This window comes from Chrysemys picta, chromosome 1 (genome assembly GCF_011386835.1).
Source record: "Chrysemys picta bellii isolate R12L10 chromosome 1, ASM1138683v2, whole genome shotgun sequence".
In the NCBI taxonomy this organism is placed as follows: domain Eukaryota; kingdom Metazoa; phylum Chordata; order Testudines; family Emydidae; genus Chrysemys; species Chrysemys picta.
Genome location: NC_088791.1, coordinates 332,743,712 through 332,763,235, shown reverse-complemented (window position 1 = coordinate 332,763,235; position 19,524 = coordinate 332,743,712). Strand labels below are relative to the sequence as shown.

Below are 19,524 nucleotides of genomic sequence, written 5' to 3'. Positions count from 1 at the left end.
GAGCTTTGTTGCTGCTGTCCTGCTCCCACCCCACAAGTAGCTGTGGGTCAAGTCAGCTAGGTTTCAGTTTCCTCCTCTGTAAAATGGAGGTAATACTGATTTCCTCAGAGATGCTGTAAAGATTAGTATGCACAAAGTGGTTATGAATATGAAGCGCTAAATACTATCAAGAATAAGCCGTTAAAAATCCAAGAAATTTTCCAAGTTTGATTAAAAACAAACACTCACTTTTTAGTAGTTCCATTTCCAATGCCCAAATCTGCCACAGAATGGGAAAGACATTACTGAAATAGCCTGTTCATTTTATACAATTACAAACACACTTATCTTAAGATTTCCAACAAATACTTACTGCCTACAAGGTTGGCTAAGGATGAATCCAGATCATCTGATACTAACTTGTTAGGTGGCAGCTTGGCAACCAGAAGATTCTGGTTTTGAGAGGTCACTGTTGGTTTTAGGAGTCCACCTAATTCATCAAAGCCTTAAAATGATAAAACATATAAAACAGGCCTTAAGCTTGAGGCTTCCACTGAAGATCAGATTACACATTTACACTAAGGGGGGAGGGTGTAAGGAGTCCTACAAAACATTGGTTAAAAATATGGAAGACTGAATCAAGTGTTGCACAAAACTACAGTATATAAAGGGAATAAAGCCATTATACCTCAACTGCAAACAGGGATATTAATGGCACAGAAGAATAGCTGCTTTGAGACTGATCCTTCAAACCCTATGTGTGAGAAACTCCTATTGACTGCGATGCAAATGCCAAGTATGGAAGGTTTTCAGGATAGCATCTATAGTTTTAAAGGTCAAAACTCCTCTAAATTGTCCTGTTGCAGAAAAAAATCTTTTTTAAAAAAATGCACAGGAATGCTAACCCAAAGGTGCATAAAATCCATCAAGCAGAAAAGATTTAACTACTGAGCGCTGAAAAGAATTAAAAGTACTCAGTATAAATCCAATTTCTCTGTTAAGTGTGTACCAACTGGCAATTTGCTATCATGATCTTAAAACGATCATGCCCTAAAAAGAAGATTAATTATCCAAATTATTTAAACACAAATAAAAAAAAATCAGAAATTAAACAGATTTGAAAGCTTAGGTTAATTGTTAACCTTCGGTTAATTAATAAGAGGGAAGGTCCTCATGGATCAGAACCCGTTAACATATAGGAAACAGTCAGTTTTCACAGTGGAGAGATGTAAATAGCGGGGATCCCCAAGGATCTGTAATTGGACCAGTGCTGTTCAACGTATTCATCAATGAACTGGAAAAAGGAGTAAACAGTGAGGAGGCAAAGATTGCAGTCAATACAAAATTACTCAAGACAGTTAAGTCCAAAGCGAATTGCAAAGGGATCTCACAAAACTGGGTGATTGGGCAACAAAATGGCAGGTGAAATTCAATGTTGATAAATGCAAAGCAATGCACATTGGAAAACATAATCCCAACTATTCATAGAAAGAGATAGGGTCCAAATCAAGAAAGAAATCTTGGCATCATCGTGGATAGCTCTCTGAAAAATCTGCTCAATGTGCAGCAGCAGTCAAAACACTAACAGAATATTAGGAACCATTAGGAAAGGGATAAATAATAAGACAGAAAATATAATGCCACTATATAACTCCACGGTACGCCCACAGCTTGACTGCTACATACAGTTCTGGTCGCCCCAACTTAAAAAAGATATATTAGAATTGGAAAAAGCACAGGAACAAAAATAATTAGAAATATGGAAGAGCTTCCATATGAGGAGAGATTAAAAAGACAGACTTTTCATCTTTGAAAAGAGACAACTGGGGGGGGAGGGGGGGATATGATACAGGTCTATAAAATCATGAATGGTGGGAAAAAATGAATAAGGAAGTGTTATTTACCCCTTTCAGATAACACAAGAACAAGTGGTCACCCAATGAAATTAAAAGGCAGCAGGTTTAAAATAAACATAAAGTACTTCTTCATATAGTGCAGACAGTCTGTGGAACTTACTGCCAGGGGAAGCTATGAAGGCCAAAAGTATAACCAGATTCAAAAAGAATTAGGTAAATTCATGGAGGATAGGGCCATCAAAGGCTATTGGGATGCAACCCCAAGCTCTGGATGTCCTTAAACTTCTGACTGCCAGAGGCTGGGACTGGACAACAGGAGATGCCTCATTTGATAATTGTCCTGTTCCGTTAATTTCTTCTGAAGCATCTGGCATCATCCACTGTTGGAATATAGGATACTGGGCTAGACAGACCATTGGTTTGACCCAGTATGGCCATTATGTTAAACAGTGTAGAAAAAATGCCTTTTAATTTCACAGCACTACACAGTGAAGATAGAATTTAACTTTGTAGTTCATGGCATATTAGCTTAAATTATATAGCCTTTGATCAGGTAGATAACTAAGGCTAGTCCTGCAAATATTTATGCATGTGCTGAACTTTGTGCTTAGTCCCACTGAAGTAGTAAAAAATAACCTGTGTGAAGTTACTTGCATGCATAAGTGTTTGCAGGATGAGGGTCTAAATAAAAGGAGTGATTCTAAATATTAGAGAGCAATCCCTACAAAAATATTCAGTAGAAAGGAGCAGCCCTTTAATTAGCAAAATACAAAAAGGACACACAAACAAAGTGAAAGATGCTGCTATTGCAAGTTTAAATCCACTTTGCTTTCACCAGTTGGAGTCTCTTCATAGCAGTCTGCATTTGTTTACACCAGAAACAAATGTCCCCAGCCTCCGTTTGCCAGAAACTGGGAATGGATGACAGGGAATAGATCACTTGGTGACTCCCCATTCTGTTAATTCCCTCTGGGGCACCTGGCATTGGCCACTGTCAGAAGACAGGATACTGGACTAAATGGACCTTTGGCCTGACCTAGTATGGCCGTTCTTAAGAGATCTACCTTCCATAGATGCCAAATGATTAAAGCACATTTGTTGCCTACATTGATATTAATGAAAGCCTCTCTTACCACCAGAATCTACGACGACATTAGAAGATTTGTTTCCAAACACAGACTCAAAGTCAACATTAAGGCCAGCTACGGGCTGTGGTTGAGCAACAGGAGAAGGAGTGAACCCTGAACAAAATATAAAGAGTACAAATGGATTATATAGCAATTGTTCCACAACTCCACTTTCTGTCTGAAAGAGGATATACCAAACCATGTGTATAGATTTGAGTATTATCCAATAGCTGCAATGACTGGATAAGTGAGTGTATGGAAAAAACCTCCTAAGGCCCAGATCACTCCCTGAAGTAGAAATGCACACAGGAAAGTATCTGGGTAGTGGTTTGCGCCAAGTAGTGTTTTCCAAATCCATTTTCCTTCCCTTAAAAAGGGCTGCCTTTTTATCCCCAACAGATTCCCAGGAGGCAAGGTCAGCAATATACAGGCACAGAATCCCAAGACACTAACATTTTTTGGGTGAGACTTAGGGCATGTCTCCATTAGAGGCATTATAGCAGCACAGCTGCATTGCCATCATGTAGAAATGCTTTCCTACATCAATGGAAGGGGCTTTTCTGTCTATGTAGGTAATCCACCTCCACAAATAGTGGTATGTAGATGGATGGATGAATTCTTCTGTCAACCTAGATACATTTACACCGCGGGTTAAATCAGCTTAACTATGGGGCTCAAAGATGTGAATTTTTCACAACCCTGTGCAACATAGTTAGGTCCATCTAAAATTTTTAGTGTAGATTAGGACTAAATAATATACAGCTTTTTCTTACCAAATGCTCACAGCTGTGCCACCACCACACCTTTACATAAACGGAAAGTGGGTGGGTAGAGAATCCTCCTCAAGCTTAACACTGTTCATATAATCTCCCTGCCAAATTCTCCCATGTCTCTATGCTAACAGGTGGAGTGCGACTACTTAACAGCATGGTTTTATTGCAGCAAATCACATTCCTAGGGCAGATTTCTCACCAAGGTACAAAGACAATCTACTATGAGCCAACTGATAATAGAAGCTACTTGGACACTGTTACTACCAATATTTTTATAATGTCTGTTCTGTTTGATACAATTCTATGTGGAATGCAGTAGTAATATGTCTAGTAATTAAGGCGGGGGGCTGGGAGTCAGACAAATTCTAATTTCAGTTCTTTCCCTAACTGTGGCCCTGTCAGAAGCGATACCACCTCATTTTCTGTGCATCTGCAGAATCAATAGGCAGTCACTATCTCACATGTTGCAAGAATTATTTAATGTTTGTACACCACCACCTTGGAAGTTTAATATACTATTAAGTACTAGGTAATAAGTGGAAGTTTATCCTATCCTATCTCCTAGAACTGGAAGGGACCTTGAAAGGTCATCGAGTCCAGCCCCCTGCCTTCACTAGCAGGACCAAGTACTGATTTTGCCCCAGATCGCTAGGTGGCCCCCTCAAGGATTGAACTCACAACCCTGGGTTTAGCAGGCCAATGCTCAAACCACTGAGCTATCACTACCCCCCCAGTTCACTATATTAAATACAGGAAAATAAAACCAAAATTAATACTGAGTTTTATTTAAAGTGTTTATTGCAACTGTTGCCATTTTACTTTGGCGGATAAATTAGTAAGATAACTATTATATGAAAGGCACCATAAAAATATTTAACATTTTAAAACTTGTTTCCCTGATGAGTGTAACAGTAGCAGCTCTGCTTTTTATACCACTGAGTCAAGGAAAGGAGATTAGACAAGATCAAGTTTACCTAGGAATAAAAGTATCTTAATCAAAAGAAACAATTGATCAAAGACCATACTCCCCCCCCCCCCCCCCCACTTTTCTTACTTCTGTTAAAATGTATCTGTTTATCTACAGTGAAAAACTATTTCACCTCAACAAAATTAGTGTTTAAAGTTGTTTAACCTTGACAAAATATAAACCCGTTGGAGAAATAAAATTTCCATTACCAGTCACACCATTTTAGCTGCCTTAAAGGAACACACAGTTAAGTTGAAGCAAAAGCACCAATAAAGAGCCAAAGAACTGCTAGACAGCTAATTTTTATTACAAAGCAACTTTAAACACTGTGTTTAATGGCAAGACAAGGGAAATAAGTGCATTTCAGAGATTTCAAATTTTAGTGAGGAATTCATCTGGCAGGATACAATGTGGCTCTTTTAAAACAATCTTTGCAGAAACAGAAAGATTGATTTAAATAAAGTCTATGCTTTTACTTTAGAAAATGAGTCTGCTTCTGCAAAACAAGTGTCCGGCTCTCATACTTTAGGATTTTTTCAGCTGTAAGAAACAAATCAAGAGAACAGCATTAGGGACTCATCAATTTATAACTGTGGAGTGGGGGAGGGCAGTTTTACCCCTGGGTTTCTGCCACCAACCCAGTCAATTACTCAGCCACAAGTTTATTTTGAAGATTTTAGCAAGTGAGGAGGGGAAAACCCAACTTTAAATCCTTAAGGGAGTTTGTGTTTAGCAAAAAATAATCCCGCCGGGAAATGAGAAAACAGGAGTTAGCAAGAACCAATGATTCTGCATGTTTTTCTTGATAGAGAGTAAGCTTTTTGCTTTGCATTGCTTTTTCATTAACCTTTAAATGTGCATGGAAGAATTCTAATTAAATGGATGGGGGACTGCATCCTGGGAAGCAGTGACTCAGATAAATTTGGGGGCTAGAGGGATAATCAGCCGAACTTGAGCTCCCAATGTGATGCTGCAATCTGGAGCGCTAACGTGATCCTTGGATGGATAAACAGGGGAATCTTGACTAGGAGTAGAAAGGCTATTTTACTTCTGTATTTGGCACTAGCTGCTGGAATACTGCATCCACAAATCAAGGAGGACATTGATAAATGGAGAGGGTTTAGAGAAGAGCCAGAAGAATAAAGATTAGAAAACATGCCTTATAGTGATAGAACTCAAGGAACTCAATCTATTTATCTTAAAGGAATGTTAAGGGATGACTTGATCACAGTCTATAAGTATCTATAGGGGGAATAAATAGGCTCTTCAGACTAGCAGAAAAAGGTACAATACGATCCAATGGCTACAAGTTAAAGCTAGACAAATTCAGACTAGAAATAAGGCATACATTTTTAACAGAGAATAATTAACCATTGGAACAATTTACCAAGGGCTATGGTGAATTCTTCATCACTGGCAATTTTTAAATCAAGATTGAATTATTTTTTTTTAAATATGCTCCAGGAATATTTTGGGGAAGCTGTATGGCCTTTGGTACACAGGTGGTCAGATGAGATGATACAATGGTCCTTTCTGGCCTTGAAATCTATGAATTATTACCCAAGAGGTTAGTTTCTCTAACTTAAGCAATTCCTGTATACTTCACTGAAAGGCAATTTTGATGAGTCTTCAAACAAAAATTCCTCTGACAATCTCAGAAGACACCCCTATAACAGCAACAGGGCCCATAATGCACATCCACACCAGATAGCCAGTGATTGACAACCTATATAATGACTTGTAGACACACTATAATGTCATTGCGGGGGTTGCACGAGTATCAGGTTGCTGTATTGACACATTACAACCCTGCAAGTGGAGAAACCAATAATTTCACACAACAGATGTCTTTAAACAGTGGACTCACCTAGCACAGCGGGGCTCTACAACAGAAGCAGAGATAAAGAACGAGGGAAACAGGAAGGTATGCCAGCAAATAAACCAGTCAGCAGAACACAAAAAGACCCCCCCTAACTAAATTTTGGTATCTCTTCCTCATCCACCTTAGAGTACTGGGGTAGGGTAAAATCACTTATGAATAGGGCCCTGTGTAAATCACTATTTTTTTAAAGAAAACATTGTAAATGGAAAAGTATTGAATTTCATGGAGTTGCACAGAATGAGTTTTACAACTATATTTAATCAAATTTGCCACTAAAATTAGCAGCAAACAAACACATGCAATTCACTAAAATGTTTACTTCTGTCACATGCACACAGCAGTTTAGAATTCCACACAAATTCATTCCATCCTTGAAATTGACTAAGGTCATTTTTCATATTAAAAGGACTTTGTTGTAGACATTCTTGTCTTGTCAATCACTTGTCTATCTGCAATGATGCATTTAAGGTAAGCAATGATACATGAGTAATTGGAAATTGTTAGCCAATATATCAAAACAATGCAGTTTTGTCAGCTAACTAATACATCAAGAGGTTTTCCTTCTTCTAGGCCAGTGGTTCCCAAACTCGGCTTTGTGAACCCCTGGGGGTTCATGAAATGTTACAGGGGGTTCTTGGGGAAAAAATTCCCTAATGGCGGGCAGAGCTGTTCCTAGGGACCCCGGACAGCAAGGGGTCAGCAGCCTGGAGCCCCTGGACTTCCAAGAACTACACAGATCAAAGCAAGCATATTTATCATACTGAGGAGATTTAAGCTTCAAGACTCCTTATAAGAAATGGAAAGGGAAGTGGATATTTTTTGCTGTTTTTAAAATTAAATAGGCAGTTAGTATTGTTTTTAAAATTATTATGAAGAACAAGTTTAAGCTTTGTTGTAACATGCGTTGTTTGCCTGGACTGCTCAAGACCTGAATGCTTGTGTAGGAGGAACTCTTTGAGTTGGCTTCTTAAATATCTTCATGCTGTTTCAAATCTGATACTCCTTGATGAAACATAGGAGCCTTGTCTCATAACAAGCTTATTCAAAGTGATACAAGCTACGGAAGTGAGATCTTGGAAGAGTGTTGCCGTTTTCATAATGTAATAAAAATAACGTAATTATAAATAATAATTAATAATACGTAGTGTGTAATAAGCATGTCAAAAACAAAATTTTATATTTCCAAGATCACTGCTTTTATAATTTATACTCAGGTAAAGGAGAAAATCCCTGGAAACATTCATTTTTAAGAGGGGGTTCGCGAGACTTGACATTTTAGTGAAAGGGGTTCACAGGTTGTTAAATTTTGGGAACCACTGTCTAGGCACATATCAAATTAATTCAAGTTGCTATGTCTGTGATAAAACCATATCACATTACCTACCTCCAAATAGACCAGCTACAGTAGAGGGCTCATTGCGGAAATGAGAAGCATTAGGATAAGCTTGAGGGCCACAAAATGAATCTGATAAGTCATATCACAGAACAGAAAGAGCAGAGAAAGAATAGGAAGAGTTACAGAAAGAAAAGAACCAAAACATACTATTTATACTGTCAAATACTTTGAACTGAAATTAAAAAAACTAAACCTGTGTATACTCTAATCATAAAATGGAACCAAAGGAGGAAACCTAATATATCAAACACCTTAAAAATGGAAACAAGTTTTATATTATCTAGAACATCAAGGGAAAGACACTGTTGCAAAATTACAACTAAAACACATGTACATTTTTTAGCTCAAATGTCATGTTTTACATCTTTGGAAGACACAAATGAGTGTAAAAACCTCAAGTGCCAACTATTTATGCTAAACAATCTGCTCCACCTTGCATTTTACTGTGACATGGGGAGTACCTTTCCCAGACCTGAAGAAGAGCTGTGTGTGGCTCAAAAACTTGTCTCTCACCAATAGAAGCTGCTCCAATAAAAGATATTACCTCACCCACCCTGTCTCTGTAAAAACCTTAGGGCATTTTCTCTAATACCTGAAGTATAATAATATAGTTGAATAGTGGATTAATAGTGGATTCATATTTTGCCGCCACAAGGGGGTTTGGTTCGGCAAATGGACTGAAATGATCTAAAGAACCAGGAGTTATCTTAAAATCACATTTACATTGTAGGTTTCAGAATAGAAGCCGTGTTAGTCTGTATCCGCAAAAAGAACAGGAGTACTTGTGGCACCTTAGAGACTAACAAATTTATTAGAGCATAAGCTTTCGTGGACTACAGCCCACTTCTTCGGATCCGAAGAAGTGGGCTGTAGTCCACGAAAGCTTATGCTCTAATAAATTTGTTAGTCTCTAAGGTGCCACAAGTACTCCTGTTCTATTTACATTGTAGCAACTTGTTTGTACTAATACAGTTAAAGTAATGCCTATGGGACTTTTTTCACATTAAAAACCTAGTTTTCAGGGAATTATGATTTGGCTATAAGTATATATTCTAGGTTGTGACTTGGTTTTTACATAGACTTATCAAGGCTTCCCCTCCCAAGATCAATTTCAAGAAAATTTTTTATTGTGAAAATAAAAGATCTGCCAGACTGTCTTCACAAATAGCTTTGCTCTAAAAAACAAAAGCTGTCATGTAATTAGTCTTATTTTTTAATAGGTTAACTGACAATTCTTCACATTGAGAAATAATCCAATTACTATGTACCTCCCCTAACACAAGTTTTAGGAGGATTTTTAACATAGCAGCCCTGATGTTTTGTCTACAGTGGCTAAAGTTGTGGGGGCGGGGGGTGGGGGGGGAAAGGGGTGTTGTTTTTTAAGCAAGTTATAGAAATGGTGATTTATATGGTAAACTATTACCTGTCCGCTGAGTGAAGAAGAATTTTTAAAAGTCAATAAAGTAACAAGATATTTTAGATCAGTGATGTCAATATTAATGTTATCACCACAATTAAAAAACTACGATTTCTAAACAAAAACTCCATGCCTCCAAAGAAATTCAGATTCAACTGCCACGTTTACAACAAGGTCATGACAATCCAACAAAAGCAAAAGCGGCATTTTCATCCATTCTCATTCTTGCATGCCTATGAATTTTATGAAATATGGTCTTTAAATATACTTATTTCAGAGCCCTTTATTACATAAGCATACTTGAGCAAGAATGCTTCAACTACAACTTCGAAATGTCTGACAATGACTACTTATGTATACTAAGCAATAATTTTTAATATAGCTATGATAACGTCTAGTACATCTAGTTCTAAAATGAAACAGCGAGCCCACACCAATAATCAAAAGTAGAACACGGATTTTAGTTTGTTTCTCGGGAAAAAATTTACTTGATTAAAAATAATTCAATTTCTGAAATATTTTATAGCAGTTATTTAGCTAAAAGGTACATTACCAACAAATATTTCATGGGTGGGTGTCCTAGTGGTGAAAGTAGATACATCAGAAGATACAACAGACAGATGAACAGCATCATTAGTTTTGGTGAGGAAAGGATTTAGGCTTGGAATGGCATCATCAACAGCATCAACAGTAGCAGAGAATGGATCTGTGCAATGCCAGCGAGTAAGATAAAGAAGAAAGGGGAATTGAATTAGTAAGGAATTAATTATTAGAAACAGCAGAAGAGATAAGAGTTCACATTGTTTTCCTCTCTGGGCAGCGACTGTTTTAGTCTGCACTGCATCTAGAACAACAGGTACTGGTTCTGGAATGAGATTCCAATGTATTACCATAATACAAATTAGTAATTTACATGGCAGAATTGTAAGCCAGTAAACCGGTGAGAAAAACCTAAGACAAAATTACAGCCTTACCCAGTCTCTAAATGCCATGTTATTTTCTAGAAAGAATGTATGCAAGGACAGGATTAAAAATACCATACTTTGCTTCCTGTTTCTACAAAAGAAAGTCTCCCCATTACTTGGAACACAAGCAGCAATAAGCTCAGTAGGAATGCAGCATTGGCTGCAAAGGAGCAAAACCTGGCTGCTTCTGCTTCAAGAAGCAGCAGCCAAAATTGAGGCTGCCTGCCCCCCCCCCCCCCCCCCCAAAAAAAAAAAGTCCAGGCTGGGATTGGGGCTTGACAGCAACAGGAATATATCCGGCTAAAAGAAGTCAAAGGTGGACAAAAGGGAGTTCCAAATCCTGCTGAGGTGGGCTGGTAAGGTATTCTTTTCCCTCCCATCCGAAAGCAGGAACAGAGTAGGTCAAGCCAGTCAGCACCAACCCCATGGATTAGCAGGTGGCAGAAGGTGGGTTAGTTTTACTGCTGCCTCAGCCCTATGCAAGACCTCAGATCTCCCACTGAAATGAGTGGGAGTTGGACCTGGCTCTAACTGCAATTTACTATTTTAAATAATACAACTATACAGGAATTCCTGAATAATAGTTGTGATTCTGCTATTTTTAGTAGTAGTTTTCAATTTCTGGCACTTTTACACTTTGCTGTAGAGACAAACTGATTTCATCCAAAGCTCTCCCAGATCAAACTAAGACTTGTCATAGTTTCTCAAATGCAACTTGCAAAATATTATATACTCAGCATGAATCTGAGTTAATTCATATCAATTTGCCACAACAAGTACTGCATAAGATAGGCTAAATCATAGCTTTCAGTCTCACCTTAGCTCTGAGCAACATGAAACTTCAGAATTGTGGCTGCAATTTTTCTTAGCATCTAAAAAACACTTTGAAATTGGCTTCAGACTTAGACTATTTTACACAAAAAAACCACAGACCTACATTTGCCCCAGATTCAGTTAGGTTCAACTGCAAGAGAGGAATAGCTCAGAGGCCTTGTAAGAAAATGGTTTTTAGTCAACTGCTTGACAAACACTGCTTTAGTAAAGGTCAAGCACTATTAAATAATGCCATAAGATTATTATAAAATGGCAATACAAAATCCTATGCTCATGTGCCTTACCCACAATTTAGGCTTTAACGTCAAAATCTTGTAATCATTGTCTGCAATGGGTGCTAATACAAGAAAATTTGAGCTCTGGCACAAGCAGATTAAAACAGTGTGAATGAAATTAGATTTTCATTTGACATCCTGCCCTTCCAAGTTTTGTCCTCTCTTGGTTGTATTTCCTTCCCTTGTAATCAACAGAAAATAGAACATTTAAGACAAACTATGGTTAACTCCAAGTTTATAGAAGTTTCAAAATACATCTTCTGCCTTTTGATTTCTGAAGCTTAAGGTACATATTGGCACTTGACAAAACAGAACACACAAGTCAGTCAGGCAACTAAAACACTAGGTATGGTCCTTTATAGTTTGCAAATACTTCATTTTTTCAATTATGCACCAACTGTTTGATTAAATAATTCAGACAAAAACAGCAGAAGGTTTAAGAGAACACTAAAGAAAGCTTTAAAAGTGTTGATCAGTTTATGTTGCTTTAAAGGTATTGTAAATGGAGCTCTTAGTATTTTATGTGCACAATGAAAAGGCTACTTAACACACTGGAACAGCTTCTGTTCCCTGAACACCAAGTTTCAGACTGCATTAGTATTGTTTGTCCCACCTGAATGTCGAGTAACACTGTCAAAACACTAGTAAAAAGCTATAAACCTCCTGCCCATTTTTTTTCAACAATCAGATCGTAATTTTTGAAAATTTTAGATTCTACCTACTGTCCCACCTTGATTCCAATTAATGTATTTCCAATTTTGTCTAGCTCTCAGTGTGACTTACTGTACTTACACTTTGATATAAGAAATGCAACTTCATCAGACTGAAGTACATTGGGTTCATTTAGGTCCTTACATACTCAGCATAAGAAGCATGACAGAGAAGCATGCTCTCTTGCTAGCAGCAATTTTCAGTTCTTAAAGCCATGTTCCACCCTTGGATATGCACAGCCCCCATTTATTTCAATGGGAGCCCTGCTTGCACAGTGAAGGCAGAATCCAGCCTGTATTGCTGTATTGGAGCTAAAGACTTTTTCCCCCCCCAAACAGTCATTTTCCATTTTGCAGGCCAACTTCTCTTCGCAAATAACTGCACTATAAGTATTTCAGCAACAGCAGAGGACAAAAGAAACCCTCAACTTTTTCAGTGGCTTCTATCATGTTACTAAAAAAAACTCTTAAGTGACTCAACATGTTCCCGCTCTTGAATAGCTGGTCAACTTCTAATCCCCCTAGATCTGAACAGTTTAGAAAACTAGAATCTCAAGACACTACCAAAATATTAATGCCCTTGTAGCTGGCTGTACATCCATCTGCACATCCTTAATGGATTGGTGAATAAAATTTTCAGACATGCCTAACTGATGTAGGCGCTCAAGCCCCATTGTAAGCCAAGTTATACCTGGTCCATTACCCTTTCATTATCACATATACCCTTAAACTATCATTCTCTAGGTACAAACATTACCAACATTAGAGATTTACCTAAGGGAGGGATGCTGTGCAGTGGTTAGAGCACAGGACTGGAAATAGTTCAGGTTCCAATCTTGCCTCTGCCATTGACTTGCTGTATGATCTCAGGCAAGTCACTTAATTGCTCAGTTTCCCCATCTGTAAAATGGGGAAGAGGAAGTTACTCACCTTGTGCAGTAACAATGGTTCTTTGAGATATGTCCCCCTACAGGTGCTCCACTGTAAGTGTGTCTGCGCCCCTCTGCCTCTGATTGGCGATTTTAGGTAGCAGTGTCCATTCGGCCTGCACATGTGCTCTCCCTCCCTCTCTCCCTCCTGCTCAGCCTCGGGGCTAACTAGCACTGCGTGGATGAACTGCCTTCAGTTCCTTCTCTATTGCAGAGCCCCTTTGTTGAGAACTCCAAAGTAGAGGGGAGGAGGGCGGGTTGTGGACTACACATAGGGACCCATCTCAAAGAACTATCGTTACTGCACAAGGTGAGTAACTTCCTCTTCTTCGAGTAGTGTCCCTATGGGTCTTCTTAGTTTATGCGCAATGTACCTCAGGTGGGATGTAACCAGGATTCATCACCACTCCACTGTAGGTGACTTCACAGCTGTATCCTATATGGGGGGGCTGTGGCTTCAGAGTACAGTCTATTACTGATGATACTACTGTGGAGCCAAAGAAGTCTCAAGTAATCACATAGTGTTCCGCAAAAGTATGACCACAGGCCCATGTGCAGCTGTGCAGATTTCTGGGCTGGGAACATCTTTAACCAATGTGACTGAGGTGGAAATGGATCTCATGGAGCGTGTGTGAATTCCTGATGGAGGTAGCAGGTAATGGGCACGGTAACAATAGTTAATGCAGTTCAAGACCCATTTGGAGAGCCTTTGAGCTGATATTGTGAAGACCTTGGATCTATCCGCAATGGAGAGGAAGATTTCAGATTTATTTCCTAAAGCACTTTGTCCTACCCAAATAAAATGCTACAGCTCTCCTAACATCAAGCATATGTAGTACTGCCTCCCTGTTGTTGCAGTGTGGTTTTGGGAGAAAGGTCGGGAGGTGGATGAGTTGGTTCATGTGGAAAAATGAGGCCATCTTGTGCAGGAACTTCGGGTGTACTCTCAGAGTGCCTTTATCTTTAAAGAAGACCATGAAGGGTCGGTGCACCATCAATGCTGCTATTTTCCCTATTTGTCGTGCTGAGGTGATGGTTTTAATTGACAGGTGTAGAAGAGAGCCAGTTGCCCATAGGTTCAAAGGATAGTCTAGTTAGGGTCTTTAGAACTAGATTGAGGTCCCATATTGGAGTGGGGCATCTGGTATGGAAAGAGGTTTCCCATGCCCTTGAGGAATGTGTGTGTTCTTGGATGGGCGAATACAGAATATCCATCCACCTGCTGGTGGAAGGCCATTATCGCCACAAGATGTACTCTGAGCGATCTAAGAGAGAGACCAGTCTTTTGGAGATCTAGTATATAGTCTAGGATCAAAGGGAGGGAGGAAGATGTTGGAGCAACTTAATTGGAATTGCCCCCAGGTAAGTACAATGTAGGTAAGTATGATGAGTCGGTTTCCTACTGTGTAGTAACACTTCCTTCACCTCCTCAGAGCAGCAGCTCTCTGTGTTGGAACCACAAAGGAGCCAAGCCTGGAGCTGAAGGATCTGTAAGTTGGGGTGATTAGATCTGTCTGTCGTAAAGGAATCGGAGGCCACATTGCTAACTGTCTCAGCCATGGGTACCACATTTGTCTCAGCCAGGTGGGGCAATCAGTGTAACTCTTGCTTTTTCCTGCCTTATCTTTAACAGGACCTTCAACAGCAGAGGGAATGGAGGAAAAGCGTATGGCAGTTCTCTGCCCCATTGAAGAAGGAAAGTGTCTCCTAGGGACTGTTTCCCCAATCCGGCTCTGGAGCAGAAGCAGGGACATTTCTTGTTCTGGTAAGTAGCAAACAGGTCTATTGTTGGGGTTCCCCATCGACCAAATATGTTGTGGAGCACTGCTGGGTTCATTTCCCATTTGTGGACGCATGAGAAATTTTAGCTGAGACTGTCTGCTGTTATATTTTGTACCCCTGGCAAATAAGCAGCTGATATGAGTACATTGTGGTGGCTGCACCAATTACAGAGGTTTAGTGCTTCTGTAAAAAGGGACGGTGATCTGGTGCCACTTGACAATTTATGTAAAGTGTGCATGCTATGTTTATGTTGTCTGTCATGATTTTCATGTGAGTATCCCGATGAATGGAAGAAAGTTTGCACAGGCATTTCTGACAGTTCCTAAATCCAAAAGGTTGATGTGGAGCACAACTTCCGTTGCGGACCATTTGCCCTGAACTCAGTGATGGTTTAGGTGGGCTCCCCACCCTATCAGAGACTGGTCAGTGTGTTGAATCTGCCATGGGAGGAACGCTCTCACTTGCACTGTGTCGAGTTCAGCCCCCTGTAAACGCCAAACACTGTACTGGACTCAAGGTTGATTTCGGGGTATTGAGTTGTAAACCTAGTTGCGCAAATCTGTTGCATACTCCCTTCGGTGGCTTGTCTGGAGTCTTTGAAGGAACAAGGCAGTCGTCCAGATATGGGTAAATGTTGATACCTAATGTTCGTAGATGTGCCACTATGATGGAGAGAACCTTGGAGAATACCCTGCGTGCAGACAAGAGGCCAAATAAAAGGGCTCTGTACTGGTAGTGGTCCTGCACCAAGCTAAATCTGAGGAATCTTCTGTTGGACAGAAGGACTGCGACAGGGAAGTAGGCAGACTGTAAGTTGCGGGCCAAGAACCAATCTCCCTGCTCCAGAGATGAATAGTTGCTAGTGTGATCATCTTCAATCTTTGCGACTTCACATATCTGTTTAGTGCTCTTAGATCTAATATGGGTCTCCAACTTCCTTTTTTCTTGGGGATTCCTTTGGTAGCCATGAGAGGTGAAACCACGAAGCCCGCCTCATTACCACCACCATCAAAACTGAGTGGGGGCCACTGTATCCATGGTGTCCAGTGTGATCTGTAGCACTGTTCTTGCTACCAGCTGGCTCTCATGGATGATGGCTTTAAATTGTTCTCGTTGTGCTTCTGGCAAGTGGTCAATAAAGGTGCTGAGTTTCCCATAATTCATGTGGTCAGACTTTGCCATTCAGGCTTGGTAGTCTGAAATCCTGAATTGCAGAGATGCCGAGGAGTATGCCTTCCTTCCAAATAAGTCTAGCCTTTTCCAGTTTCTATCATACGGGGTTTATTTAGCATGTTGTTGCTTTCCTCACAAATTATCGGCATCTACAATAGAGTTAGGCTGAGGGTATATAAAAAAAAGTCTGCCTCTTCAGGGGGCACATAATACTCCTTGTCTGCCCTTTTACATGTCAGCACAATAGAGGCTAGTGTCTGCCAGATAATCTTGGCAGGATCTAAAAGCATCTCGTTGACTGGAAGGGCAATGCAATATGTCCAGCAATTTGTGGTGAGTGTCCTTCACCTTTTCGAGAGATATTTGTAATGTGTCAGCAACCCTCTAACCGATCCTGAAAAAACTTGATATTATTGGCCAGTAATGGTGGAGAGGACATCACCACCTCAGCTAGTGAGGAGGAGATATTTGTCGGTTGTGTAGTCTCCTCTTGTAGTCCGGCCTCCTGCTACTGAAAAGTTTCCTCCTGAGGTGCTGGAGTTCTAGATACAGAGACTGTAGGAGACTGTCTAGTAGACTCTCTGTAGGAGACATTAGATGCCTGAGAAGTATGGTGCCTGTATGCTGCCCACGGGTCCCAGTACGGCCATTAGGGTGGAGGACAAGGCATGAGTAGTGGCACCCACACGTGGCCATACCAGGAGGGCTGGGGACCGGAGTGTGAGTGGGAGGGTCCTGGTTGTTGTAATGATGGGGCATGGTGTGAGGCCAGAGACATTGTCATTTTGGTCACTGTCTGCCTCCTCATTGGAATAGGGTGGAACTTACAGAAAAGCTAGAGGCGAAAGCCCCAAAGCCATTAGTCATTTTGGGGGAGCAGGACATGTTCAGTACCAGAGCCCCGGTACTGAGTAGTAGGAACTCTGGAATTGCCACGATCATGATGTCCCTAGAAAAGTGAAATTCCTGCGATACCGTCGTTGCAAACTACCATCAGATGTTGCCGGTGCTGAATCGTTGGTACCGACGATCTTTTATGAGGCACGCAGTCCGATGCGGATTGTTTCGAGGCGGTTGGTGCCAAGGATTTCTTCATTAGTGCCGATTTTGCAGAGGTGGCAGGGTATCTGCTGTTATCTTTGGCAGATGGTGCTGCCACTTCAGAGCCTGTCCCCTTCAAGTTTTAAGGCATTATGGCAGAACTTGTACCCAAGGATCCTGTGTCTTCTGGGTATCGTGTTTTGGAGCCGCTGGTGCCGAGGTGACCGATGGCACTGTGGATCTCCACTGGCTGGTCAGGAGCTCAGCTTGAGGGCTTGCAGCCCTCTTTTTGGAGGTTCTGAAAGGGGAGTCAGACAATTTTCTCTGTGGTTCTTCCTCCCTAGAATTTGAAGGCTCTGGGGATGATCTTCGCCGTGGAGGGATTTGGCTCAGGGGTCGGATGCGAGTTTAAGAGCACCCTCCATGAGGAAGCGTTTCAACTTTAACTCCCAGTTCTTTTGGGATCTAGCCTTCAATTGCTGGCAGAAGGTGCACTTCTGCAGAATATGAGCCTTTCCAAGGCACCGGACACAGCAGAAGTGTCTGTCCGTAACCAGTATTGCCTCCTCACAGGAAAGGCCACATTTAAAACTGGTGGAGCTGGGCATTCCCCTTGCAGGGGGCAATGCCCAAATGGGGGGGTGAGGGTGTGTGTGTGGGGGGGAGAGAGAGACAGGGACAGGAAGAAAGAAAAAAACCTTTTTTGTTGTGTTTTGGAAAAGTGAAAATGGAAGCTCTAGAAATGCTACAAAAACAAACTCTATAAGAAGCAATAAAACTAAACCCTATCAACTATAATGGAACACGAGATAAGTAAACCAGATTGCTACTCACTATCTCAGGCCAAGAGCGGCTGAGAAGGAACTGAGGGCGGTTTGCCCCACGCAGCGCTAGATAGCCTCAAGGAAGAGCAAGCAGAAGGGAGAGCAGGTACGTGGGCCAAATGGACACTGCTACCTAAAATCTCCAATCAGAGGTGCAGGGGTGCAGACACACCTATAGTGGAGCATCCATAGGGACACTACTCGAAGAAGAAAATACTTCTTACCTACCTGACGTAAGTGTTGAGGGTTAACGTTTGTAATGCTGCTTAGATATTTGGATGAAAGCAATGCAACAAAAACAAAAAGAATTTTCAGGCCCATAATCCAAAACAATTTAGCACCAGCCAATCCTGAAACCTTTGTAGCTATTGATATGATCTCTACAAGTATTTAAAAAGAGGTTCATACCTATGCAGATAGAACAGTCTGGAATGGCTATTATTAGGGTCTCTTACTAGAAGAGAAATTTAGGCTGAATTTCAGAAATGCTAAAATAGTGAGATATTAGCTTACGATGTGGTTTTTGAGAGGAAGTGGTATTAATCCCTTTCGCCTGTGACATTTAAAATTGGACTAGTCAAAGTACTAGAAAGTCATACAAGTTCTAAGGAGACCAGTAAAAGCAGCTAATATTTTTTTTCCATTTCTAAATTCTGACTCATCCTAAGCATGCAAATTTCAACATATAGCTTGACAGGCCCTCCACCGACTCTCTTTCTGAGGAAGGTGCTTTGCTCAGTAGTGTTTTGTATTAAAGGAAATACAGATTAATTATCCTATTTTTGAAACCACCACCACAGCTGGTGAAGCACTGGAGAATGAAGCAAAACTTTTAGAAGTCCTTGTGAAAGCCTGAAATCTTAAAACTTAAGTAAGGCACAACATCTCTTCAGTAGTAGAACTACCATGCATTACCTGGAATGGCGTGTAGGAAAGCTTTGCACACAAATGTTAATTGTCAAGGTTATACAGAATGTGCACACATACATGCCCACAGGGAATAGCAGGTAACATACACACAATGTGTCTTATGAAAATTTACTCTTGCTGGTAGAAAAATTAGTTGAAGCAGGCCAAAGCTCACAAAATGAAGAATGAGATAAGATGTTGAGTGATTTCATCCTGTTAAAGAAAAACCAGGAAACAACACTGTTCCAATGCCTATATTTTCATTAATCCAAAAGCATTTAAGTAAAGTATTCTAATGCCTGGGCTGAAACCAAATTCTTTTCTCAAATCCAAATGGGAGTTTAGCACTCAGGGCTCATTTGGAAAGGTAACGTGTGTATTTTTCAGATCATTTTATGTCTACAAAAATCTGGAATTGAAATGTGATCTCAGTTAGCTCACCATTTTACTAAATCCAACATCTTTATGTACAGAGATTAAAAAAAATACACCCCTTCCTTGAAGTTTCTAGTGCTCTACTGATACCTACAATTACAACAGTGATCTTATATATCAATTACATGTTTCATCATTATTTGCAAAATCCTAGAACACTCTTAAGTAATAGGCAAAGAAACATGAAAGGCTGGGGCAAGCCAAGAAATATTTAAATATGCTAATACCAGGTTGCTAAACATCCAAGGTC

The 19,524-nt window shown here is 40.3% G+C and overlaps 1 protein-coding gene across 21 annotated transcripts in view; it reads right to left on the bottom strand.

Moving 5' to 3' along the window:
• PICALM (phosphatidylinositol binding clathrin assembly protein) overlaps nt 1-19,524 on the bottom strand; it is a 120,530-nt gene that overhangs the window by 26,501 nt on the left and 74,505 nt on the right. For 5 of the 21 annotated variants that reach the window (XM_005287533.5, XM_065581700.1, XM_005287534.5 and 2 more), the window contains exons 13-17: nt 9,951-10,103; nt 7,969-8,049; nt 2,969-3,076; nt 353-484; nt 229-259 (exon numbers count right to left, since the gene is read on the bottom strand). The exons of 2 other annotated variants lie outside the window; for them this stretch is intronic. In XM_005287533.5, coding sequence (XP_005287590.2) covers nt 229-259; nt 353-484; nt 2,969-3,076; nt 7,969-8,049; nt 9,951-10,103 — 505 coding nt within the window. The remainder of the gene's footprint in view (nt 1-228; nt 260-352; nt 485-2,968; nt 3,077-7,968; nt 8,050-9,950; nt 10,104-19,524) is intronic. 14 more of the 21 variants (XM_005287538.5, XM_005287539.5, XM_065581703.1 and 11 more) reach the window with 6 other exon arrangements.